General features: G+C 35.9%; 2 protein-coding genes and 2 pseudogenes across 3 annotated transcripts; all 4 read right to left on the reverse strand.

The window, feature by feature from the left end:
* Positions 1-1,435: 1,435 nt before the first annotated feature.
* LOC145949358 (uncharacterized) lies at positions 1,436-5,475 on the reverse strand. The gene is made up of 5 exons (XM_083073429.1): positions 5,450-5,475; positions 4,957-5,022; positions 3,846-3,917; positions 1,826-3,194; positions 1,436-1,582 (listed from the first exon to the last, which is right to left on the reverse strand). The coding sequence occupies exons 1-5, from the start codon at positions 5,473-5,475 to the stop codon at positions 1,436-1,438; spliced, it is 1,680 nt and encodes a 559-aa protein (XP_082929555.1).
* LOC145949280 (germin-like protein subfamily 1 member 14 pseudogene) lies at positions 5,029-14,216 on the reverse strand (annotated as a pseudogene).
* Positions 14,217-17,200: 2,984 nt separating this feature from the next.
* On the reverse strand, positions 17,201-18,634 carry LOC109789347 (DNA-directed RNA polymerases II and IV subunit 5A pseudogene; annotated as a pseudogene). The gene is made up of 3 exons (XR_014432980.1): positions 18,402-18,634; positions 18,192-18,305; positions 17,201-17,491 (listed from the first exon to the last, which is right to left on the reverse strand). The product of XR_014432980.1 is annotated as a DNA-directed RNA polymerases II and IV subunit 5A pseudogene (transcript).
* Positions 18,635-25,889: 7,255 nt separating this feature from the next.
* Positions 25,890-26,866, reverse strand: LOC145956749 (germin-like protein subfamily 1 member 7). Its single transcript, XM_083072344.1, has 2 exons — positions 26,663-26,866; positions 25,890-26,521 (listed from the first exon to the last, which is right to left on the reverse strand). Exons 1-2 carry the CDS (start codon positions 26,778-26,780, stop codon positions 25,974-25,976), a joined length of 666 nt encoding a protein of 221 aa, XP_082928470.1. The 5' UTR covers positions 26,781-26,866; the 3' UTR covers positions 25,890-25,973.
* Between the last annotated feature and the right edge of the window lie 424 nt (positions 26,867-27,290).

Raw genomic sequence — 27,290 nt, forward strand, 5'->3', positions numbered from 1 at the left:
TCTTAAGCTCAAGGGTTTTTATCAACTTGCTTCTATGTGGTCCATCCCAACCCTAAGGACTCTTCCGTACAGGATGTATATGCCCAATAATACGGAACTTTGTTCTATATGCCCAATAATACGGAACTTTGTTCTAAAGTTAAAAATCAAATCAGCTGGCAAACAGTATTATACTATTCTTTTTTTTTTGTCCAAAAAATAAATATATAAACTCATTGGATGAGTCAATCATGCTTTTATTTTGGTTTCACATCAACCACATTGGAACTAGCTACTTATCAGCTTTTTTGACAACTCATTGTCGCATTTAACCACTCACTAATCATATTTACCATTTATAATTTGACACAAACAGTTAACTATGCAGTGCAAGCTGTTATCAAAATATCCATCTCTATTTTCTAGCAATTCAAGTGTCTGAATAACTCTACATAAGTGAGGAATAACTCTAACTAATTCAATTAGTTAAAGGCAGTTACAAGTGTCACATCTATCTGAACTCAATTACTGCACTATATATACTCTGTAACAGGTCTGAGTATAGTATCTTGTAATTCATTTTTCAGTTTCACCCAGATCAATAATATCAGCTTTATCATGAGAAACAATTCTCTCCCTAACAGTGAGTAACAAGTAAGAAGATATAGAAAATCAATAATTCCCCCTATTAGTTAAGTTCCTAAGAAGTGAAATTCCAGAAACCATATGATAATTCTAGAGTGTACAAACATGAGAACCAGTGAAACACTAAGAAAAAAGGATAACATAAAAAAAGGGCCTTCAAAATACAACAATATCACAAACCATACCAAAAGACAATACTAGAGTACAACCATCATCAAAAGAAAGCAAAAGAAAAATAAATAAACTTCTTGCACTAATAGCAAATTAGCAATTACTCCTGTAACAAGATAATCAAACTCTTAGTCTTATCAGAACAACAATAACCAAATGAATCAACATACACATTCACAATGAGCCTTTAACATCTAACAGACTTTAAAATGAGCATCAGTATGTTCCATAATGAGTAGAGGACACAACAAATCATTTCCAAGTTTGATGAACTTGGTATTCTCTTTAGTTTTATTTTAAAATATCAGCCGAGGCTAATAAGTGTGTAGACTGGCTTGCTAAATTTGGTGCTCAGTCTACCAGCGATTGTAAGATCAGGATGTCCTGTCATACTCAGCTGAATACCTTAGTTTTAGCTGATGCTTTGGGTAATATTTCCCTATGTCTGTAATGTGTGTGCAGGAACAAGTATTGCATTTGGCATGATTGACTCATCCAGAAGTTATTTAAAAAGAAAAGCATATATAAACTCAATACCCATATCATAGAATGTAAAACATTGATGATGTACTTGATAATGTGTGTCATCACATTATTAACCAAAACCAAGTAAAGAAACTAAACAATGACAAGAACCTTCTCAAATTTGGATGACCAAAACTTTCCTGAACTCTTTAAGTTTAAACCTATTATCATCATAATCAAAACTAAGCAAAACAATGACAATAACCTTCTCAAAGCAAGATGGCTGAAACTCTTCCAGTCTAATTCCAGTCCATGTTAGTTCCTGATTTATAAACATAAAAGGTCAAAGATCTCATTTAACATCATTATAACAATGTCATCATAAAAAACTACTAAATTAAATAACACTCACAGTTGGAAAAAAAATAAATACTAAAGATTTAATCTATTGCATTCAAGACACAAATCAAATATGATTGAGAGGTAAAAATTGGCCATGACAATCAAACCAAGACAATTTGTTTCCCTTATCCAGTCTAAAAGCTTTTGTTTTTTTCATGCATACTGGACATGCATATTTTCCAGCTGTACTCCACCCAGACAACATCACATAAGCAGGAAAATCATTTATTGTCCACATCAATGCAGCTTTCAATTGAAAATTTTGTTTTTTTGAAGCATCATATGTTATCACACCATCATTCCATAATTGTTGCAATTCATCTATCAACGGTTGCAAATACACATCAATTTTGCCTTTTGGATTATGTGGACCTGGAATGATCAAGGTTAGAAACATATATGGAGTCATCATACAAAGTTCTGGAGGTAGGTTATATGGTTTTACAATTATTGGCCAACAAGAATATTGTGTTCCTAGTTGGTTAAAAGGAGTGAATCCATCAGCACATAAGCCAAGTCTAACATTTCGAGGTTCATTGGCAAATTCAGGATACAAATGGTCAAAGTGTTTCCAAGCTTTCCCGTCTGAAGGATGACACAACACACCTTCTTCCCTACGATTTTCATAATGCCATCTCATGTGCTCAGCAGTTTTCACAGAAGCATATAACCTTTGTAGTCTAGGGATGAGCGGCAAATAATGCAATCTTTTTTGGGGAACATCTTTTGAATTTTTCTTGTGTGCATTGCGTGCTTTATATCGAGGCTCTTCACAAAATTTGCATTCCTTCAAAGTACTATCATCTTTGTAATACAACATGCACCCATTAATGCAACAATCTATTTTTTTACTCGATAAACCGAGCCCTACTACAAGTTTCTTTGTTTCCCTAAAATTAAAAGGAATGAAATTCTTAGGGTGGCTTGACTCTTTCATAAACTTCATCACATCATTAAAACAAGCTTGTGACATGTTGTGCTTAGATTTTAAACTCAACATTGTAATAGCTGCAGACAACTCAGATGTATTTTCACATCCTGGCCATAATGGTTGTTGAGCTGAATTCAACATTTCGTAAAATTTGGCAGCTTCCATATTTGGATGTTCCTCTTCATTTTGTTGCTCATGATTAAGACCAGTAGCATCAAATACCATGTCTTGATGTCTATTAACATCTCCATAACCCCATTGTTGACTACTGCTAGAAACTGAATGCATATCAACATCAACGTTTGTACGAGGGATTCTCTCTCCATGGGATGTCCAATACCAATATCTAGGTGTAAATCCTCTTTGAAGAATATGAACATTCACTTCATCTAGGGTTAAATAAGCCTCATTTTTACATGACTTACAAGGACACCTTATTTTTCCTTCACTCAAATAAACTGGTTGTTTACGAGCAATAGCCATAAACTCTTCAAGGCCATTTAAAAACTCAGTTGTATATCCCCTTCGACCAGGAAGAAGCCTATTATACATCCATGCTCGATAAGTGGCCATTTCCATTTTCAGCTTGACTCCAAAATGACTAAGAAACATGAATCAAACAATAAAATTAGACATACAACTTATAAGGAATATAATTGAATATTCCTTATATCTAATAATAATAGTAATTAAAAGAAACTAATAATGGAACTAGCTAATAGTAATCCACCTACATCTTAAAATGCCTAATTCAAGTGCTTATAAACTAAAATAAAATATATTAATTATAAAATTTATTGAAGAATTAAGAATCTTATCATAAACTAAAGTCATCTAGATCCCAAAACTTCTTCTTATTGATAAGATGGGAACAAATTTAGTTAGCTTGACAGCTTAAGATTTAGGTATAATTATATCAACATATTGTAATATAATTAAATCTTCTTCTTGATAAGATGGGAACAGATTTAGTTTATGATATAATTATTAAGAATTAAGATTTAACTTGTACATAAAAATTTCATTTATGATTCATTTGTTACATTACAGTAAGCTGTTACTGTAATATCAAAGATCTAGTAGTCACACTTGCTACAACACCAACCTATCATTTATGATTCATTTGTTACATTACAACTTGTACATAAAAATTTCATTAACACGTTCATTATTAGAAAACATATATACAACAGTCATGGGAACATACAAATACACAAGTGATGGCCACAAGTTAGGCGTGAATTATTCTTACTTTGAATTCAACTGAGCTGTCGTGCACCCAGCAGTGAGTAGAACAAAAGCAGCCCACTGAATCTCACTTAATCTGAAATGTAACAAGAACACAATCCAAAACAGCCTCAAGAACCATGAATTTTGGTGATGTAGCGGACAAACTGTTGAATAAATTGATTATCCAAATTATTAAGGACACCATTGTGTTTTTACACATCACCTAAAAGCTATATATTCACTCTCAAACTTATTTTAACTAGACTTCTATGTTTTGGTTTGTGTGGATGGATTGAATCACCAAGTTATCAAACCTCTCTCAGTTGGGAATATATTTCAACACAAATGCATATCTGCCCTAGAAGTTACTCAGGCAAAAAGAAATCTGTGGTACTAAAGTTCAACAGGTCCTCTATTTTCAACTAAATAATCAAGACTCTGTTAATGCAAATTATGCAGTATAGTTGGAGCAAAGAATCCTAAATTGAAGCCTGTATATTCCAACCTTTTCGGAATCTGAAAGTGTCTAAACATAACTAGTGATAAACATGTTAAATCACCAACTTTAAATATTGGAGGAGACAAACAATTCTATGACAATATAGATGAGATTATTTGGGGCAGCACATGCGGGGAAATGACAATTCAAAAATGGTATGGAAAAAGCTTCGCCAATTGCAAGTAATATCTACTGAAACATTATTTTGAAACAAGCTCAAAAATAATTGCATCTATTATTCAGCTATAGGAAACTAGTAATCAAACATTATGTGTCACTGTTTACAGATTGGAAAGCTTAAATTGATGTCTAGAAGTGAATAAACATGCAAAATCTACAGAAGAGGAGAAAAATCTTCCATTAACAATGCCAAAACACAATCACACCAGTGCTTACTTTTAGAGACAAAATCATGCCAAGAGTACTTTATTCTAGTCTCTTTTATAATATCCTTCGTTGGTTCCACCAGAGGCTTAATCTACAAACCACAAATAAGACAATCGAACATACATGCACATAAGCAAACTACAGTACATGTACCTTTATAGAGGGCACACAATTTTTCAACTATAGAATGATTTCGAAAAAAGAAAAAGAAAAAAGAGAATGAGAAACTGCATGAGAGAAATACTACTCATTAATTGTAGAATCAATCTCCTTTGTATTATCAGTTGCATGCTCATTCAAAACATTCCTTGACCTGAAAATTAGTAAAGTAAAAAATCAATTACACTACACAGAGTAGAACAACCAAAATCTTGGTAAAAGGAAACATATAAACCCTAGTAGAGAGAAGAATTAGGAAAATGAGAGACAAAACAAAAGGAGAGTTTGTCTTCTTCTTTAACCTATGAAGATACATAGAATTCGAAATAAGATAAATTACAAATTACAACGAAGAAGCACGAAAAGAGTAAATAAATCACCGCAAAATCAGAAGAAAATCATTATATTTACTTGAGCAAGTCACTGGTGTGATGCGATCTAAAAGGTGACGGAGGAACGATCTTAAGAGGTGACGGAGGAATGAGTTTCTCTACGTGGTGGATTTGTATGCAGTGCGGTGCGGTGGGTTTCTCGTGTTTCTCTAAGCAGTGGGTACGATGAGTTTCATAGGCGGTGGGTACGGTGCGGTGGATTTCTCGTGTTTCATACTGTACACAACATGCTGTGTGTGGGTTTCTTGTGGGTGCGATAGATAATTAGTTCAATTTTAATTTTTTTTTAGTTTTTAAATTAATAAAAAAAAACTATAAATAAATAAATTAAATTAAATATATTTTCTTGCTAATTTAATTTATAAGAAAAATTACAGAAAACATATTTTGACATTACTTAAAAATTTAACATTTCTTGCAAATTTATATTCTAAATAAAATTTGAAGGAAATTCCTGCGATTTTTTCTAGAAATTTTTATTGGCAAAAAAATTCATAAAATTAATAATTTTGGTAGAAAATTTTGTAAGAATTTTCTGCGAACTCAAAGTCACAAAAATACTCATAACAATTTCTTGAAAATTCTTTTTTGGTAGAAATTTTCGTAGCAATTTCATGCGAATATTTTTTTGCATAAAATTTTGTAGGAAAATACTATATTTCTAGTAGTGGTGTAGTGCTACTTATTCTTTCAAACTCTCATGTTAAATTTGACAAAATTGATTCATATATTTTTCAGTGAATCACCCTATGTAATTCACTCATTTAATACAGACCTAAAAAGAATGATATTCTTGTATATTAAATAGACAAGGCTAAGGTATTAAACAAAATTGAATTTCAAATAAATAGAATAACAACACTATATAAATAATATAAACCACATTCCTTTTTATTTATTACAATATAAGTTATTCGTAGGAAGGTCAAATGCATGAAGGAATTTAATAATTTATTTATCTAAACATGAAATCCATTACAATAAAAATGAAATGATCATACTTGTGTCTTCAACCTAACTAGTTGTTGTACCAGAATTGCTTTTGAAGGTAATTAATTGTGCTCTTATCAACTTGGAAGGCTTTGGTAAGAACCTCAGTAGAAATAGGTGGAGTAGAATTAAACAAAGCACTACCAATAGTGATAGTTCCTGGACTTTGACTGCAGAGACCAGCAATGGCAAGAGCATTTCCATATCCCACATTTAATTGGAAGTGAATGAGGCCAATTGGAAACACAAACACATCGCCCTTGTTCAGAACTTTGGTAAAGAGACGGTTACCATCTTGATTGGATGAGACAAATCCAACATATAGAGTTCCCTCAATGACTATAAGGATTTCCGTGCCACGTGGGTGAGTGTGAGGAGCATTTAAGCCCTTGGGTGCAAAATCTATACGAGCCAATGATATACCAAGTGTGTTTAATCCTGGTAGCTGATCAACAAAGACCGGAGTCACTTGTGCACCAAGTGGGTTCGAGGTATTACCAGCCTCCACATGTGTAAAGAAATCTTCTGCTTTCACGAGCTTGGGATCTTTGCAGAATTTCCCGTTCACAAATACTACAAATTAACAAGACAGAGTTTTAATTAGATTTAAAAGACCAATTATAATCATTCTCATGATGATGTAAATGTGAAAGAAATAAACTAAACTAAGAATTGGCATTGCAAGACTCATGAGGAATCAATGTCTGTGTATACCAGCATTCTTGGGTCTGCTGACCGTGTGGAGTCACCTCCCCGCCATGAGATGTGGATAGCAGTCCGGACAAAATCAGATGGGAAAATGACTTCTGAGTCTGCAAGGGTCGTTGCGGATAAAATAGTAAGTAAAAATATACAAATTAAGACTCTTCATTTCAACTCATTTAATTCATAAGTGTAGTTTAGGGTATACTTATTGTTAATATGTTGTAGGAGGGTTTAGTTGAGCAGAGCACCCAGGACTCATTTGTTTCTGATGGTCGGAATGATATCCTCACAACGGCCATAGGAAGGCCAGAGCACGGAGGCTGTGTGCGTGGTGTTGGTGGTTCTTGGAGCCACCGAGATTTCTTTGGTGCCTGATCATCGAGGAGCACTGTTGACTCTTGTAGTCAAGAGGTTATGCAGAGAATGGAGCAGAGATTGGAGAGTCAGTTTGAAGAGAGATTGAAGAATATTCAAAAAGAGTTTGAACAGAAGTTTGAACTTTTGACTCGTTCTCAGCAACAAACTGCAGTTGCTCATGATGGTGTTCGAGTCAGCACTAAAGAGAGTTGTGCTGCTCCAAATCCCTCACCGGATCAGACTCACACTGATGTACCAAACCAGTGAGTTATATGTTGAGAATGACCCCCCACGGTTAGTGGCTATTGGCCGAGTATTTGAGGGTGGCTCAACCATCCATGGTGTCCCTCTACAGCCAGACTGGACACGGGTTGTGGTTGACCAAGTTCAAGATGTTGCAGCTCTAGTGCCTTTGCCCAATACAGAGGTTCAACTAGTGGGGCAGGCAACCGGCACATTCTTAGCTTGGCCAAAACGTTTGGTCATGTCGCTTTCAGCACGGGCAAAGGTAATTATATTATTGCTCTTTTATATTCTTATAATTCTATTATTGTTTAACTAATTTTGATTATTTCTTTAGGATTTTATCAATCGTGGTAAGGAGGTCATGAGAGAACCTCATGTTGATGCTAATATCGCAGAAGCTGAGGGTGATCCCATATCTAAGCTTCTAATCATATTATCACGATTAAAGAAGAAGCCAATTCAATTGTAGTTTTTAGAGATTGTTGGGAGAAACTCCATGTTAAATATATCTATCATACAGCTGTGGGCCATGTAAGTCATATTTTCTTTTAAGAGTCTAAATTTACAATAATTACATTTAACTTATAATAATTATTTGTGTTAGGTACATGGACAAATTGAGTGTGGAGCAAGCACAAGCAGAAGTATATGGATTTATTGAGCCTCAATCAATCCAAAAATCAGGAAACACTCAGGTCCAGATCCAGCAATATATGCAAACATGGATGAGTGACTCAAGAAGAGATATATACATGGCTCCATACATTGACGGGTTAGTTTTTTAATTGGTTTTTTAATCATGGTAATTTTATAACTAATTTGTTTGTCATACAATGTAGGTCCCATTGGCAGTTAATGATAATCATTCCTAAGGAATACACCGTGGTGTGGTTTTGTTCACTACATCGAAAACCAATTTATAGTTTGATAGTTAGTTAGTTTAGTTAGTTAGATAGCATTGACAAACATATGTTTTATAGCTTTTTTAGGATAATAGAATTTACATTGTCATAATTTATGTTTTTTAAGATTTATATATTATTTTCTTTTTGTCATTCAATTTTAAATTTCTATTCTGGACTGCCTGGTTTAGATTTGGTATTCTGGACTATATTTATATGCAGGTGTTGGGTATATAAAAAATTTATAAACATTTCAAAAAAAAACTCCCACAATTTACGTCGGACAACGCCATGTCCGACGTAAAATTGTGGCATGTTTTTTGCCCCTTTTTACGTCGGTTTTAGAGAATCCCCGACGTAAATTTACGTCGTCTTTCAGAGGCGACGTAAATTTACGTCTCCCGTATTCACGTCAGAACCTTTTCCGATATAAAAGGCTCGAAATACCCGACGTAAAAGACTCTTTGTGTACTAGTGATACCTTAGCCTTGTCTATTTAATATACAAGAATATCATTCTTTTTAGGTCTATATTAAATGAGTGAATTACATAGGCCGATTCACTGAAAAATATATGAATCAATTTCATAAAATCTAACATGAGAGTTTGAAAGAATAAGTAGCACTACACCAATCTACTAGGATAACATAATCATGTCCTCGGAATCAAACTTTAATGAAGTCCAAATTAAAATAAGATCAAAACTCTCATTCATAAATGAGATTACTTTGTAATCAAACGAAACAAATAAAAATAGTGAGTCACCTAAGTATCCAATATTTTCATTCCAACCTATGATGTGGAGAAAAATGGGCAATGTTATTCGGTAGAAAGAGTCCATTTTTTCAAGACTGAGAACGATGGAAAATTAAAAATATATCGAATGAAGCTTTGCATTAATTTTATTTATTCGAAATAAATTAGCACCGTTGGTAAAGAAAATATAATAATTAGAAAATTGTTGTAAAGTATTGTGAAATATTTTGTTTGTAGTGGCTTTTGGTCAGTTCTTGATGCGGTTATGTCAAGGCCCTTTGGGAGCACCTAAAAGAAATGTGATACTTAATTAAGTTGATATTTGGCTTAAATGTATGTAGTAAATTAAGAATAAATCTTACCTTGATGTCATTATTGTTTTATGCGTCTGTAGACACAATTTTGTTTGGGACATGCAAACAAGGAAATCGATCGACCTTTAATACAGGACGAAGAATTCACGAAGACCCGAGTACGACATCAGAATGGACCATGAAGACATCAAAAGGCCCGAAAATCCAAAAGGTTGAATTAGGAGTCCGGAACGAGCCATTCCCAATCTGGAACAGGCTGTTCCAAACTTTTAAATGACCTAGAAACCTTAGGTCAAAACAAGTCCTTCCTAATCTGAAACGAGTCATTTTGAGCCAGTTTGTTATGAATTAATTTCAAATCTAGGGCGGACCATTGCAGATTCAAAAATTGCTCATAATAGATTAGTCCGGAACGCCCCGTTTCGATGATCAAAACAACTCGTTTCGGTAAAATCTGACATCTATATATACAAACCTCGTGTACAGTGCTTAAGGATCGAAAAGAATTACCTATTATTAGAGTCCTATATAGCTTAGAAACTTCTCTTTCTCCCCTTCCTTGTATTTCTTTAGATTATTAGGTAAATTGTAGTGTGTAAGGCTGGCAAAAAGTGCCTCATGTCTACCATATTGGAAGTATATTCTATAAAAGCTCGTTCAAGAGGTATTTCAATTAAATTCTTTCTCCATTATCTACTATTTCTATCATAACATTGCCATAAATAAAAGTAAACCATATAGATGTCTTAGAATCAATCGTGTAATTTTAAATTAAGCATGTAAATAATTATTAATAAAGGGGATCAAATATGCGAACTTTTATTCTCTATCTCGCTAATTTCATCATAGGGTACCAATATAGGCATTGTAGGGTGTCTAACACCTTTCCTAACGTAATCGACCCTCGAACCCAATTCTGGTTATAATGTTCATTTTGGTAACTTTTGAAAACCTTTTCTTTTTCCGATGTTTTGAGTAAAACATCCGTGACAACTCCTTCGAACTCTTTCTAAAACCATTAACTAGGGATTAGTCTCATATTCAAGTATTCCTCAGTTAATGGAATTTTTAGAATGGAAGTCCAAACCATTTGTGAACAAGATTGGAAATTTTTGGGTTTCGACAGATGATAACTCCACTGGGATGCTTAAAGAGGGACAGGCCCAATAAATGATGAATTTAGAAAAATAAGAATAATAGTTCAAATGTTTGGTCCTTTTACTTTTTTTTCTTTGTATATATTTATTTTGCTTATCTTTAATATCTGCATGTGTGTTTAAATTCTATATTTGTCTTAAATAAACAATTGTACACAAACCATTGCACACAATAGTTCCCTCACTACTACAGGATGTATTATCTACATCAGTTCTGCGAGGTAATCTACATCAGTTCTAAAACCGATGTAGAATAAGGCAACTTAGAAATACATACACTTTTACATCGATTTTTGAAACCGATGTAGATTTGTGCAAAACTAATTTTTGCACTAGTGCATGTTATTCATTTTTACTATGAAAAATATTGTCACAATTATGCTTTTCCTTTACTATAAAAGCATGTAGAGCATCAAAACAAAGAACAAAGATCTCGGATTTTATGGAAAAGGCATTGGAAAAGGACTGTATCGTTGCTACTCTACCCTGATAAGTAGCTTGATCTATCAAAAATAAGGAATAAGTTTAGGTGAAAGGCATTAATTGAAGCATTTAATGCACTAACAAATAGTTCTTTCTCTAGATCAGACGAAGGAGTAAGATGAAATAGTTATATGAATCAAACTCAAGAAGCTACAATGTTCATCTCCTTCAATGCTACAATATAAAAATGATATTTTTAATTTTTTATATTTTTCAATAAAAATGATATAAAATATTTTATTACCCCCACTTAACAAATTTTCTAAATATGTCACTACGTGCGTAAGATGGATATGCGTAACAAGGTGACCTCTAAGCCTTTCTAGGATTTATTATTATTTGTGTTTGATGAGATAGTTTTGAATATGAATTATTTTCATGGTTTATTTGTGGACGATAATGAAGTTCGTCGTCGATGATGTTGAATTGTATGGTGTTATGCATCAAAATATTTTAAGGACAAGGTTGCATGATAATTGAGAGTTTTGTGTGATTTGAATGATTATGAGTTATTTGATGATAATTATATGTTTTTTCATGAACTTGATGTATATTATCATTTAATCAAAGCTCAATGACATTGACAAGAATTCATAAGGGTTTAAAAACCCTAATTAGTCCACGGCCTTTTTATTTTAAAAGGTGCAAAACATTTGAAATAGAGTTGGGAATGTCTTTAGCACCTCGAGCGTGGTGAGTGCGAATCCTAACACTGGGCATGAAGAAGGTCACGTTAGGGAGCAAGAGCCACAAATATATCTTTGACCTCTTGGGCTGGGCATGAAATGTCTCGCCAAGCGTCCTTTGGTGTCCTTTCTCTGGATGATTGAAGCGTGGCATGACTAAGATCATGTTGGGCGTAAGAGGACTAGAGAGGTCCATGTGCCCTCAACACTAGACATGGAAGTATCCATGCTGTGTGCAAATGCAAAAAATAGGTCTTTGACTACTTTATGCTAGACATAAGATCTTGGTGCAATGTTATTGAGTGAGTGAAGAAAATAGTGAATTTTGAAATTAATTAATTAGTGGAAGAGCCTGTAAGAGAGTGTTATAAATAGGAATTAAAAAACTAAGAATGAAAGCAAAGAACCTTAATTAAATAATTAAAAAGAGGAAAAAAGTGAGAATGATAATAAGGAAGAACGATAAAGAGAATGAGGTGAGCATGATAATTATAATTTAAGGAAAGTTGCAAAGAGATAAAGTTACAGTATAATTCAGTAATAAAAAAAGGGGTAATGAGAGTAAAGATTTTAGGAATAAATAAAAATAAAGAGAAGATGACAATGATAAGTTAATGACAATAACGATGAAAAGAGATAACTGAGAATTATGAGATATGATGATATGGGATTCGTTATTGTAAACGATGTTTGAGGCATTTGTTATGGTCGACGTGATCATGATTGATGTTGATGATTATATGAGAAAATCCAAGAAGTGACTTGGTAGTGATGAAACTTAGGTAGAGGCTTGAGCTTTTGTATATAAGTCTAGAAAGAAGTTTTGCAACATAATGACATTGGTGTTGAATATATGCATTATTCTTTTTTGTTGTTGGTAAAGTTTTTTGGAGTCTATACATTCATGCATACTTTCGTTTGGAAGAGGTAATGAATCTATGCAAGAGGATCTCTATGATGTTCTTCCTTGGCCTTAGGGGTGCTTTTATGGGGATTCTCTAATGAGTAAGGGAGGTGAAGATGCACTATTATTATACCTTGACTAGATCATATATAATAGATCTTCTCCTATTTGAGATTGGTTTGGAAAGGTCAGTTAGAGAAGGGCGATTTGATCCATATGCTCCTAGGCTACATTGTATTTGGAGTGCCTTTGACGATTTTGGAGATTGGTACTACATGCATGAACAAGTATGAATGAGTCCTTGAAAAGTGTTAGTGGGTGTTGGTGTATTGAATGAGAATGATTATTTTGTATGCTTGAGTTTGCATGAATGATGTTGCATATTGTACTCAAATATATCATCAAAAGTGATTACAAAGATAAGAAAAAGGTTTATATAGAATGGGAGAAACTTATGGTGCAAGCTAGGCTAACTTGACCGGCCTAGTTTGTTTAGGAGGCTTGTAGAGCAAGTTTCTAACTTAGAAGCTTGGGAAGCAAGCTAAGTTAGAAGCTTGTAGCACAAGCTTCCCAAGTGTGCAAGACAAGCCAAGCAATTCGGCCAAAGAACTAAGCTAGGTAGTCCACACTTGTTTTTTCATATTTAATCTAATCCAAAAACTTGGAGTTGGTTTAGTTAGGTTCACCAAATGATGGTCAGACCTAGCTAAATCAATTGCTTCAAAAATATAGAGCAAAACAAGCTCAATATGCAAAATTTGGCCTAGGCCCAATTCTGGCCCAATTACTAGTTGCACCTACACACCTTGTTATTTGTCACCCCACTTTTACTACTGAAAAATAAGAAAATGAATGACCTTTAATACAAGGTCAAATGGAGCAAAAGTCTCCAAGTAACATACCTAAATTCCTAAAGGATAACCACTACTACAAGATGCATATTCTACATCAGTTCTCTAAAGTCATCTACATCGGTTTTAAAACCGATGTAGAATAGAGCGACGTAAAAAATGTATACATTTTTACATCGGTTCTAAAAAACTGATGTAGATTTAAGCATAAATCTACATCGATTCTCTAGAGAACCGATGTAGATTGCATTTTTTTTTTTAAAAAATCATGCTTATTTCACAAAATGGACACAAAGGATACAAGGAAATTGAATGAAACGCTATAATCATTAGCAATAGTGATATAGTAACAATCAACTCAAGCTCTCAACATTCAAACATGGTACAAGAAACAACTGAAGATCCAAAATCAAATAACAGAAGAGGCAAGAGTTACATCTATTAATCACATACCTTACAACAAACCAAATCCCAACATAATAATTGAAAAGATAAAATGCAGCAAATATATGATGCATAATGTCACCCTTAAACATAGTCATCGCCTCAAATGATTCAATGACATACTTCTCGTTTAAACGACCTTCTCCATCACAACAAATCATTCCAACAGCAAAAATGCTTATCTGATAAATTATATTATTATAAATTATTAGACGATTTATGTTTACGATACAATGAAGTCAGAGACCAGAATTGATGCCCAAGTTATAAATAAAATAGTATAATGATTTTGTTAGCCAAGAGGAAATCATTAAGTTTTGGGGCTTCAATGTCTGTTTATAGCTATGGCAAAAACATCATTTTGCATTCAAATTTATGTGTATGCGTGGGAGAAAGAAAAATATGCCTTATATTTACCTGTCAAGCAATTGTTGGGTCTGTTGGTTCTTCATGGATCCCAGAAGCTACAAATGCCCTTGCATGTTTCCTAATTCGGTTTTCTATTGCATTAAGCTAAAAAAACAATTATCAGATTTCAACAAACAAATGTAAAAGGGTAATGAAGAACAATATGGAAGCCAGTCTATATATCACATACCCTATCCTCTAGTCTATCATACATGAATCTGCAATTTGGTTTGGATCCTGATCCGTGAATGACCAATGAACACCTTTTACGGCTTGGAACTCTTCTAACAACATCATCCTCATCAATCTCATGATTAGGTTCTTGTTTTCCATTGTCAATGTCAGGGACAGTGTTCATATTAAATTTCACCAAAAATCTATCTGTTGGCTTTGAAAAGGGTGTTTCTAGTTTTGATTTTGATGGTTTTCCAGAAGATAAAACATTGTGGTACATTAAAGATGTTGAATCAGGTGCTGGAGAAAAAGGATCTTGATGGTGATTTATTGGAGTTCCGGGAGTATTGTCCTTTGTATCATCATCATTATTTAAGATAATCGTGTTTCATGATTTTGCTTAAAAAGTACACGTGACTAAAAGTAAACAAATGTACCTTTTGCATTTGGTTGAAAATTTTACAGTAACTTTTACCAGACATGCGTTTGACATAAAAGGTTTCAAACATAAATCACTTCACTTTAAATACAGTAATAATCAAAAACAAATTTGCAACCACCCTCCAAAATACAAATTAATGGAGTTAAATAATTATCCTCCTTATTTCTGTTCAATTATTTATTTATTTATTTATTATTATTATTATTATATGCAGAAGGCTTTGTTCATAGAGCTGGGAATTCCTGTTTCGCAAATCAATTCAAAAAAATAAATTCTTCCCTAATTTAATTGTCAAGACTTAATCAAGCCCGGAGCATGAGAGAAACATAGACATGTATACAAAACCAAAGTAGAATATGCTCACATTTCAACATCCGCGATGGAGTACATATGCAAGCCAGCTTCCTCCTTTTCCTTTACAACATCCTCTTTCTTTTGATTTTGTAGATGCAGCAGAAAGCCATCAATTTCAGCATTTTGTACTATTGAACCGTCCAACATTCTGTCAATAACAACCAGCCAAATTCAAACTATAACTTGTCTAGCAAATCAAAACACCTATCGCCAAACCAAATAGTTAAATCAACACTTCCTCTTATAAAAAAAAATAGAAATTCAAATTAAAAAAAAAAAGTATCGGAGCTAGAGCACATGACATAACACAGTTCTTTGAGATTGTTATTTCAAACTATAATTAACTAGCAAACCAAATCAATAAATCGACACTTCCTCAAATAAAAAATATAGAGAAAATCAAATTAAAAAAAAAAAGACTATCAGATTCGGAGTTAGTGTGCATGACATAACACAGTTCTTTGAAATATTTATTTCAAACTATAATTATTTACCAAACCAAACCCGAACCAACTCGTTAAAACACACTTCCTCTTATAAAATAAAAAAATAAAAACAGAAAAGTTCAAATTGAAAAAAAAAAACTATATATCGAAGTTAGAACATGACATAACACGTATCTTTGAAACATTAACTTCATATTAAATAAATGACAGAATGATATCTCCGGAAACTCCTTAGCAATGTAACTCAGATCACAGAACACGTTCTTCTAAACTAAGTAATTCACAATTCACATATGCAAGGGACCAATACTAAGTAAAAATGCTAACGAAAACAGTAGAAGAAGACACAAACCCATTGAGGTAATAAGCTTCCCAGCTGGAGACCAGATCGGAAGGTGCGAGGCCGTAGTTGATGCAAAAAGTGACACCTACACATTTTCAGAAGACTAACAGATAAACTCAACCTCGCTCAATAGTCAAAGCAGCTTCTTCAACTGGAAGTTCAACACCTTCTTCCACCCATGTCTTCAGCTTCTCATCATAATAGAACTTGTTTTTCTCACCCAATTTGGCCTACATACAAAGTAGAATAAGAACCATTTGAACAGGCACAATCAGAAGCACAGTGGTGAATAAAAGGAAAAAAAATAAAATACTCTTCACCAGTGTTGCAAGCTTTTGCGGGTGTAGAATTGAATGATCCAAAATTGGATTACAAAATACTCTTCATATTTCAGTGTGTTTGAAGGCATATACACACAACCACACCAGTAGATTTGTTTGTCAAGGTCCTTGCTTCTTCTTGAAGGAAAGAATCAGAATCAGAATCAAGTTTCAACCAAAGGAGTAATTTACAAATTATCTATCTCCCCCGAATCCCCCTTCCCCAACACACCGAATCAAATTCAAACGATTTGTCGGAACAGAAGATAATTCAAGCCAAGAAAACAAGAAAAGCAATCCACAATATCTAATACGTAAATCACAATAATTGCATTATGACAAAAATAATTGTTCAAGTTCATGTTGATTTCCTTCACAAATCACAATAACATGAATATAGCACACCAAAGAATTATTGGATGTATGAATAAAATCGATCTTCACGATCCATGGATGGAAGCATGGCCAAAATCAATTCCAGAGTTTGTATAACTCACTGAATTCAAGATCGTTCAAGAAGTACTTCAGTCTCAATTGACATAAAAATGACTTTACCATATGCTCAAGAAATGAAGAAATAAATGAACCTCATGCTCTCCCTGTCACTGAATTATTTAAATCACAAAAACAGAGTTCCATATGAAACTAACACCACCAATCAAAAACAACAGAAGCCATTCAATTACGATATAAATATATATTTTTGATTCCAAAAGTTTCAACAATCGCACATGTCACCTCTTGTAAATCAAGAGTTTCTCCCTATACACCGTTTCGACAAATCACACATTTCACCTCTTCTAAATCAAGTTAAAGAAAATTCTTATACAACAAATCGGTACGTAACATATCTGCCAGCAGTTTCACTTGGCCGGATTATCTTGACAACTTGTCCACGCTTCAGTCCATAATACCTTGCAACAGGATCTGTCACCTAAATCCTAGGTAGCTGAAATTGAGAACCACCCCATAAAAATTAAAAATAAAGCACCGTATCAGTATCCACAGAAATACGTAGGACAATATCAGAATTGCAACCCAAAATAAATACAGAAAATTAAGATTAACTACAATATTTTTACACAAAAATGAAAAGAGTTCAATTTTAATGCATTATAATTAATCAATTGAAAATAGCTTCTAAATTAATTATTACAAAAATTAATAGTCATTTGCACATAACCATCAAATGACAATGTAAAAAATATATGAAATGTCGGTATATTCTAATTAAATTCAAATAAAAATTTGAGTAATCCACTAAATGAATTTTCGAATATAAAAATGTCATCTCAGATAATTACCAAATTTCAGTACCCTAAATTATTTACATTACTTCAGAAACACCAAGGGACTGTTAACTAATTTCAAAAGATGTATGGATAACCTTCTCCATAAAAACACATAAAACAATAAACAAAGACGAAAAAAATTGAAATCCATAAACTAAAATTAGCTATTTCAGAGAAGCTAACACAGAGACCTTCCAATTTTATACATAATCTGTTAATGCGTCGTTGAGAGCTTATAAGCTGGTATCCAAAAAAATAGATTCATAAGCTAACTTCAGCTTCGGAAACTCATTTTATTCATTGCAAACCCTAACCGGTATCCTACATTGAGATTTTCCACCAAATGAGGACAGTTACCTGAGTTTCTTTAACAGTGTATCTCTCAAGCAAGGTTTTCTTCTCCGCGTCGGTGAGAACCTGGTGTTCGAGGACAAGCACGTGCTCTTTAATGTTCACCAGCAGTTCCGCCTCCTGAAATTTCACAACCATTAACTCCGTCAGAACAATCACATTCACACAGCACAGAACCAAAGCAATGAAATAAAATAAAATAAAATGGAAAGCGACCTGAAAAACCTCCAAGTGAAATCTGGAAGAGATATTTTGCTGATGCAGGTTCTAGCGAAGGAAGTGAGGTTGGTCTGAAGAACGAGAATGGCTCTCTCAAGCGGCTCATTGAGCGCCAGAGTGGGAACTCTCTCAAGCGCACTCTCCAACACCTTAATAGAATCCGAAAGGTCCCTTCTTGCAAGTGGAGATGAGTGTGTGCGAGAGTGTTGAGAGGCGCTAAAGATGTTATGTTAGTGCGGGCTGAATCCCTTTTACATCGGTTAAAAGGAAACCCGACGTAGAATATTTCATTTCTACATCTCTGAGAATCGATGTAAATTTGCTTATATTTTTTACTTAATTATAAGTTTGCCACCGCATATGTTTTTTACATCGTTTCTTGGACAACCGATGTAAATATAGCGACGTAAAATAGTATTTTCTAGTAGTGAACCTAAATTAAAAGAAAAAAAGTGTCTCACAAATACAAAAACAAAATACACCTATACAAGAAATTACTATGTACAAGTATCATATAATATATATACAATGGAGACTAAGAGACTAAAAAGAAGAATCATACTCAATGCTCATGAAGAGCATAGGTCTAATAAGCACCTCTTCTATAGAAGCCTCCTCTAGCCTCCTAACCATGGACCTAGTTAAAGGTCCAATGATCTTCAAGTGTGAGCCACCTTGAATTAACCTTCATCCTTCTTGGTCTTACCTTTCCCAAAGGGATCCTTGGGAATTAGATTTCCATCAGTTTTACTTTTATGATTCTTGCATTGATTAGTATGATGCTAGGGCTAAAGTTGTTGTTGCTTTGTCTATGGCATTTTGAGAATCAAGTTTTATACAAGAAGTTTATTTCTTTATATTTATTTTCTTTAGGGATTTATAACAGCCTGTTTGTGACAACGATTATGAACTTATTTTTGTCTTATTCTTTAGTTAGTAATTTAAAAGTTTTTATCTAGTTCAAGAGACATGTGAGTCATTTTACATTGCAAATAAAAAACAATTTTATTTTAATGTTTTCTAATGAAACGTATTTTCCTAATAAATTCATAATAAGCCCATGATATAGCAATTGTTTTATTTTAAAAATGGAAAGTGAGAAGTTAAATTTTTTAGCGAAGAGGATAAAAAGAGACAAAGGGTTTATAGATTTAAGAATGGTGCTAATAAAGAAGGTCATTTAAAGAATGCGTCATGTTGGAATTCGAAATAAGGAGTCATGATTACAATCATTAAAATAAAATGGTGTTTCTTGATATATGAAAAAGAAAGTCAAAATATGTGATTATAATGACGAAACAAAGAAGTTAGATCTTAAAGAAATTATGTTTAGAATCCAATAACTTTAAAAATTCTTAACCTAAAATTACTTGTACATAGTAATACTAACTTAAAACTAATAGTTCTAGAGGTTGGTCAATGAAAGGTGCTGCAGTGACAGAAAAGAAAGAATAACAGAAAGGAAAGAGAATTTCAGAGAGGAAAAAGTAAATGCTCTATTGCTTGTCCCCTTTTTCATATATAAAAGTGCTATATAAGCACCAAATGGCTATTGCCTTGCAGTACAATGCATATGTAAAATAAAGGAATATTCAATAATCATTTTCCCCTAACAGAATTTCCCTTTTTGCGTGATGAAGGACACGTGACAATGTAATCCTTCAAATGGTGAGGCTGCTGTCGGTTTCTCTTGGGACTCTTCTCACGAGGGCTGGTATCAGTGGGTATCAGTGATGGAGGAATATTGTGTGCTGCAATTGGGCTGCTAGGTTCAATCAGTGTAATGGGCCCTGTGTTCCTTACATCTCCCCCGGGTTCAAAGAGCACCTTGTCCTCAAGGTGAAATTGTTGCTGCAGAATGCTCCAAATTTCCCAAGTTGCATCTTCAAGGGGCATGCCAAGCCAATGGACCAGAACCAGAATCTGAGGGGGAGTAGAAGAATTATCCCACTTCCAATCTAGTAACACAGCTGGCTCCAAAACTGGTTGATTTTCCTCGATTGTGTGTGGCAGAGACAGAGGAGAGGTTGGAAGGGGACCCTTATGAGGGCGTAGGAGACTGACGTGGAACACATTGTGTATTCGTGCAGTAGGAGGAAGCTCCACCTCATATGCTACCTCACCAATTCGCTGCAGAATCTTGAATGGCCCGAAAAACCTCTTCATCAATTTAATGGAATGTGTGCCAGAGACGGAGGATTGGCGACGGGGCCGTAAACGCACATACACCCAATCACCGACCTCAAAATGCACATCCTTGCGAGATTGGTCAGCCCATTTCTTCATGGAATCCTGAGCTCTTTTGAGATTAGACTCAAGCTTGCGAAGAATGTCAATGCGCGAAATAAGCTCTGATTGAACAGCAGCATTAGGAGTGTCTCCCGGAATAAGAGGTGGCAAGAGAGGGGGTTTGTAACCGTAAGCAACCTCGAAAGGAGAGAACCCCGTGGAGGAATTGACGGATGTATTAAAACTCCACTCAGCCCAAGAGAGAAATTTCCCCCAAAGTGTAGGTTTGTGGTGGACAAAGCAGCGTAGGTACTGCTGTAAAACTTTGTTGACAACCTCCGTTTGACCATCGGTTTGAGGGTGGTACGCAGTTGACATGCGTAGCTTAGTACCGCTCAAACGAAACAACTCCTGCCAAAAATGACTGAGAAAGATAGGGTCGCGATCGGATATGATGCTGTGTGGTAAACCGTGGAGCTTGCAAATTGTGTCAACAAATAGCTGGGCCACGGATACTGCTGTGAATGATTTTGGCAGCATACCAAAATGAGCACCCTTCGAATATCTGTCAACCACCACCATAATCGTTGTGAAGCCCTTGTAAGGTGGCAGGCCTACAATGAAATCAATGGACAAATCCTCCCAACAACGAGAAGGTGGAGGAATAGGTTGTAGCAGCCCTTGAGGTCTCTGTGTTGGGATTTTTGTTTGTTGACAGATGACACATTTGGCAACAAAGTCCTGAACATCTTTGCGAATGCTGTCCCAATGGAAATTGGCAGATAACTTGCTTAAAGTGCGAGAGACACCCGTATGTCCTGCAATGGGAGTGGAATGGAATTCCTGCAAAATGAGAGGAATTAAGGAACAGGAAGAAGGTAGCCAAATCTTCCCCTTGAATAAAATGAGGCCATCCCGAATGGAGAAGTGAGGAAACTCATCCGGTTGTGCAGAGATGTTATCACGGAGTGTGATGAAATCGGAGTTGGCGGCCAACGAACACTTAAGATCCTCAGAAAAATGTGAGTGGGAGATGGATAAAACCAACAGAGAAGGCTGAACTGAGTCCGGGGAGCCATCCAGACGCGAAAGGGCATCAGCAGCGTTGTTAGTTTTTCCTGGTTTGAATTGAATTTCGAAATCAAACCCCAAAAGTTTGAATAAGTACTTTTGTTGGTCAGGTGTGAGGACCGTTTGAATGAGGAGCTCCTTGATCGCACGCTGGTCTGTTTGAATAATAAAGTGGCGACCCAGGAGATATTGACGCCATTTCTGCACAGCGGAAGTGATAGCACATAGCTCACGAATGTAAGTTGAGGCGTTCCGCATCTTAGGGCAGAATTGCTTGCTGAAATAAGCAACTGGATGCCCCAGTTGAGACAAAACCGCACCCATACCTGTTCCAGAAGCGTCAGTCTGAACAATAAATAATAAATCAAACTTAGGAATGGCTAAAACAGGAGCAGTAATAAGAGAGTGTTTGAGCTTATCAAAAGCCTGTTGCGCCTGTTCAGTCCAATGAAAGTTGTCCTTCTTAAGGAGATCAGTGAGAGGGTGTGCTATGGAAGCATACCGAGCAACGAAGCGTCTATAAAAACCAGTAAGGCCAAGGAAGCCACGAAGTGACTTTAGGGAGACAGGCACAGGCCAGTTTTTTACAGAATCAAGCTTCTCCGGATCCGGTTCGACGCCGCTATCAGAGACCACATGTCCCAGATATTGTATAGTTTGGACTCCAATAAAGCACTTACTCCCTTTAAGGTGAAAACGATTGGCAAGCAGCAATCGAAAAGTGGTTTCCAGATGAATGACATGTTCTTGCAAGGTGGGGCTGTACACCAAAATGTCGTCAAAGAAGACGATAATAAAACGCCGAAGGTGAGGGCGAAATAAGTCATTCATAGTCGCCTGGAAGGTGGAGGGAGCGTTGCAGAGACCGAATGGCATCACCCTAAATTCAAAATGGCCATTATGTGTTCTAAATGCAGTCTTCTCAGCATCAGTAGGAGTCATGAGGATTTGATGAAATCCTGAAAAGAGGTCCAGCTTGGAAAACCAAGCAGCATTTCCCAATTCGTCGAGTAACTCATCAACTGTTGGGATTGGGAATTTGTCCTTGACCGTGGCGGCATTCAGGGCCCGATAATCGATACAGAACCGCCATGTACCGTCCTTCTTTTTGACGAGTAAAACGGGTGATGAAAAAGGACTGGTGCTGGGCTTGATGAACCCCATATCAAGCATCTTTTGGACTTGAGACTCGATTTCCTGCTTTTGGAAATAGGGATATCGGTAAGGTCGAACCGATATCGGAGGAGTGTTAGGGGCAAGGGTGATTGAGTGGTTAATGGTGCGAGGTGGGGGAAGGTCTGTGGGGGTGGAAAAGAGGGTAGAATATTGTTGAATGAGGGATTGTAAGGGTTGGTGTTGGGAAGAGGGAGTTGGAGAAGGATTGTGAGTGACCATGGAAGAGGGTGTTATGGATGGTGAAGGGAGCTCCAAGGTTAATTGGAAAAGAGCTTCAACACGATTAGTGTTATGCAATCGGCGAAGCTGGTTTGCAGAAATAGGAGAAGGATTTGACTCTGAATTGCCCCTTAATTCAATCAGCTTGTCCTCCCACATGAAACGCATAAATGGGCCATGGTAGTCCATTACAAATGGGCTGATCATGGACAACCAGTGGACACCCAGCACTATGTCAGTACCTGAAAGCTCCAAGGGATAGAGGTCCACCGAAAAAGCTTGTTGGCCCAAAGAGAGTGAGACCTGTGGACAGAAAGAAGAACAGGGAAGGTATTCACCATTACCAACCATGACTCGAAGTGGGCTTGGTGTGGGCCTGGAAGGAAGATGAAGAAATTGTGCAACCCGACTCTGAATGAAATTGTGGGTTGCCCCACTGTCCACAAGGATCTGGACCGCGTACCCACGGATCGACCCAGTGACCCGAAAGGTTTGGGGAGTCCATTGACCCGAAAAGGCGTGTAAACTGATCAACCCAGCCTCTTGAGGGTCCTCGTCGGAAAACTGCAATTCCTCAGTTGCAGCGGTGTCACCGGCGTCGTCGGAATCGAACGTGGTGAGGAGTAAGAACTGAGGTTTGCAGCGGTGACCTCTAGTGTACTTCTCATCACAGTTGAAACAGAGGTTCTTGTCCCTACGTGCTTGCATCTCAGCTTCAGTGAGTTTCTTAATGGGTAGTTTAGTGTGTGGGGTTGGAAGTAGAGGAGGGAGGGTTTTGAGAGGAACAGGAGAGGAAATGGGTGTGTGTGTGGGCGGTGGTGTAGATCGGACGGGGTTACCGAAACGGGAAGGTGGGAAGGGTGATGATCGGAACTTATCATCATGAAGCTTGGCAAGTGCGATTGCGTGGGAAAGATCCGGTGGTTGTAAGGCGGTCACCTCCCGACGAAGGTGTGGTTTAAGGCCGGAAAGAAAACAACTCAGATAGAAACTCTGAGGGTAATCGGAGATGCGGTTGGCCAGAGTCTCGAAATCAGAGAGGTAATCATGGAGACTTTGGGTCTGGGTCAGCTTGCAGATCGCAGCGATTGGGTCATCAAATTTTGATGGAGCGAAGCGAAGCTCAAGAGCACGTAGGAAAGCGTCCCAAGAGGTGAGGAGGCCGTTATTGTGCATCCATTGGAACCAGGCAAGTGCTTGCCCTTCCAGATAGAAAGAGGCAGCTTGGATTCGTTGATCAGGGGGGGTCTGGTGGAACTCGAAAAACTGGTTGATCTTAAAGATCCAACCGAGGGCGTCGGAACCGTTGAAGGTAGGAAGGTCAAATTTGAGGGGGCGGAGAGAGGAGTTTGGCGGTGGAGGGGGGTGGTTTTCAAGAGCAGTTGTGCGGTTGGAGAGGTCATGGAGTGTATTATATAAGCTGGCGTGGGAAAGAAGGAGCTGCTCAAGTTTGACGTTGAGCTTGGAGAGCTCCTCATGAGGGGGAGGTGGATCGGACATGGTGAGTAAGCAATGAAAGCACCAGTGAAAGGTGCTGCAGTGACAGAAAAGAAAGAATAACAGAAAGGAAAGAGAATTTCAGAGAGGAAAAAGTAAATGCTCTATTGCTTGTCCCCTTTTTCATATATAAAAGTGCTATATAAGCACCAAATGGCTATTGCCTTGCAGTACAATGCATATGTAAAATAAAGGAATATTCAATAATCATTTTCCCCTAACAGAATTTCCCTTTTTGCGTGATGAAGGACACGTGACAATGTAATCCTTCAAATGGTGAGGCTGCTGTCGGTTTCTCTTGGGACTCTTCTCACGAGGGCTGGTATCAGTGGGTATCAGTGATGGAGGAATATTGTGTGCTGCAATTGGGCTGCTAGGTTCAATCAGTGTAATGGGCCCTGTGTTCCTTACAGTCAACCTCACTTTTAATCTTTCTCTTTAAAGATATATAAGGTCTATCTTACAGAAATCTAGACTAGGACTTTACTTTAAAGACAATATATTTGACACCTGACGAATAAAACAATAATAACATTAAGGTAAGATTTATTCTTAATTCACTACATATATTTAAGCCAAATGTCGACTTAATTAAGTATCACATTTCTTTTAAGTGCCCCCAAAGGGCCTTGACATAACTACATTAAGAACCGACAAAAAGTCACTACAAACAAAATGTTTCACAATACTTTACAACAACTTTCCAATTATTATTTTTCTTTACCAACGGTGCTAATTTATTTCGAATAAATAAAATTAATGCAAAGCTTCATTCGATATATTTTTTAATTTTCCATCGTTCTCAGTCTTGAAAAAATGGTCTCTTTCTACCGAATAACATTGCCCATTTTTCTCCACATCATAGGTTGGAAGGAAAATATTGGATACGTAGGTGACTTACTATTTTTATTTGTTTCGTTTGATTACAAAGTAATCTAATTTATGAATGAGAGTTTTGATCTTATTGCAATTTCGACTTCATTAAAGTTTGATTCCGAGGACATGATTATGTTATTCTAGTAGATTGGTGTAGTGCTACTTATTCTTTCAAACTCTCATGTTAGATTTGACGAAATTGATTCATATATTTTTCAATGAATCGGCCTATGTAATTCACTCATTTAATACAGACCTAAAAAGAATGATATTCTTGTATATTAAATAGATAAGGCTAAGGTATTAAACAAAATTGAATTTCAAATAAATAGAATAGCAACACACTATATAAATAATATAAACCACATTACTTTTTATTTATTACAATATAAGTTATTCGTAGGAAGGTCAAATGCATGAAGGAATTTAATAATTTAATTATCTAAACATGAAATCCATTACAATAAAAATGAAATGATCATACTTGTGTCTTCAACCTAACTAGTTGTTGTTGTACCAGAATTGCTTTTGAAGGTAATTAATTGTGCTCTTATCAACTTGGAAGGCTTTGGTAAGAACCTCAGTAGAAATAGGTGGAGTAGAATTAAACAAAGCACTACCAATAGTGATAGTTCCTGGACTTTGACTGCTGAGACCAGCAATGGCAAGAGCATTGCCATATCCCACATTTAATTGGAAGTGAATGAGGCCAATTGGAAACACAAACACATCGCCCTTGTTCAGAACTTTGGTAAAGAGACGGTTTCCATCTTGATTGGATGAGACAAATCCAACATATAGAGTTCCCTCAATGACTATAAGGATTTCCGTGCCACGTGGGTGAGTGTGAGGAGCATTTAAGCCCTTGGGTGCAAAATCTATGCGAGCCAATGATATACCAAGTGTGTTTAATCCTGGTAGCTGATCAACAAAGACCGGAGTCACTTGTGCACCAAGTGGGTTCGAGGTATTACCAGCCTCCACATGTGTGAAGAAATCTTCTGCTTTCACGAGCTTGGGATCTTTGCAGAATTTCCCGTTCACAAATACTACAAATTAACAAGACAGAGTTTTAATTAGATTTAAAAGACCAATTATAATCATTCTCATGATGATGTAAATGTGAAAGAAATAAACTAAACTAAGAATTGGCATTGCAAGACTCATGAGGAATCAATGTCTGTGCATACCAGCATTCTTGGTGTCATTTAATGCCACACAAAAATCTTGCAGGGGGCTGGGGTCGTAGGCAAAGGCAACAGAAGATGTCAAAGCCAAGATGGCCACGAGGAAATACACAACTTTCATCTTGCTTCTCAAACTTAATCTTGTAAGATTTTGGGTAAGTAATTGCTTCTGATTGAGAACTGAATTGTTTTGCTGCCTTTATAAGCTTTGCTATTTATAAGGATGAACCGTTGAACTAGTTTCATATATTTATGTTTACCCGCAATTAATTTTTTATTTGGTGATGAACCATTCTTTAGTAATTAACTATACATATATACGTGCTTGATCAAAGTCAAGCAATTTTTTCAACATTAATTACCTCGTCCAACAGAACTTGTACCCACTACGTAGTTTTTTTTTTCTATTAATATATTATTTTATAAATGGGAAGCCATTAGCAATCAAATAGCAGTTTAGACTTGGTCCCATTTCTTCAGACTTGAGTTCTCTTTTCCGGACTTGCGTTTTTCTCTATGCATGCATCTTACGGTTTAATGTTTAAACTTGGTCGTCATGGGTAGTTATAGTGAAAATTAAATGGATATTTTATAATTAATGACAAACTAGGTCGCTGAGCAAGTTTATTAT

Source organism: Cajanus cajan, chromosome 4, assembly GCF_000230855.2.
Source record: "Cajanus cajan strain Asha chromosome 4, NIPB_CcT2T_4, whole genome shotgun sequence".
Taxonomy (NCBI): domain Eukaryota; kingdom Viridiplantae; phylum Streptophyta; class Magnoliopsida; order Fabales; family Fabaceae; genus Cajanus; species Cajanus cajan.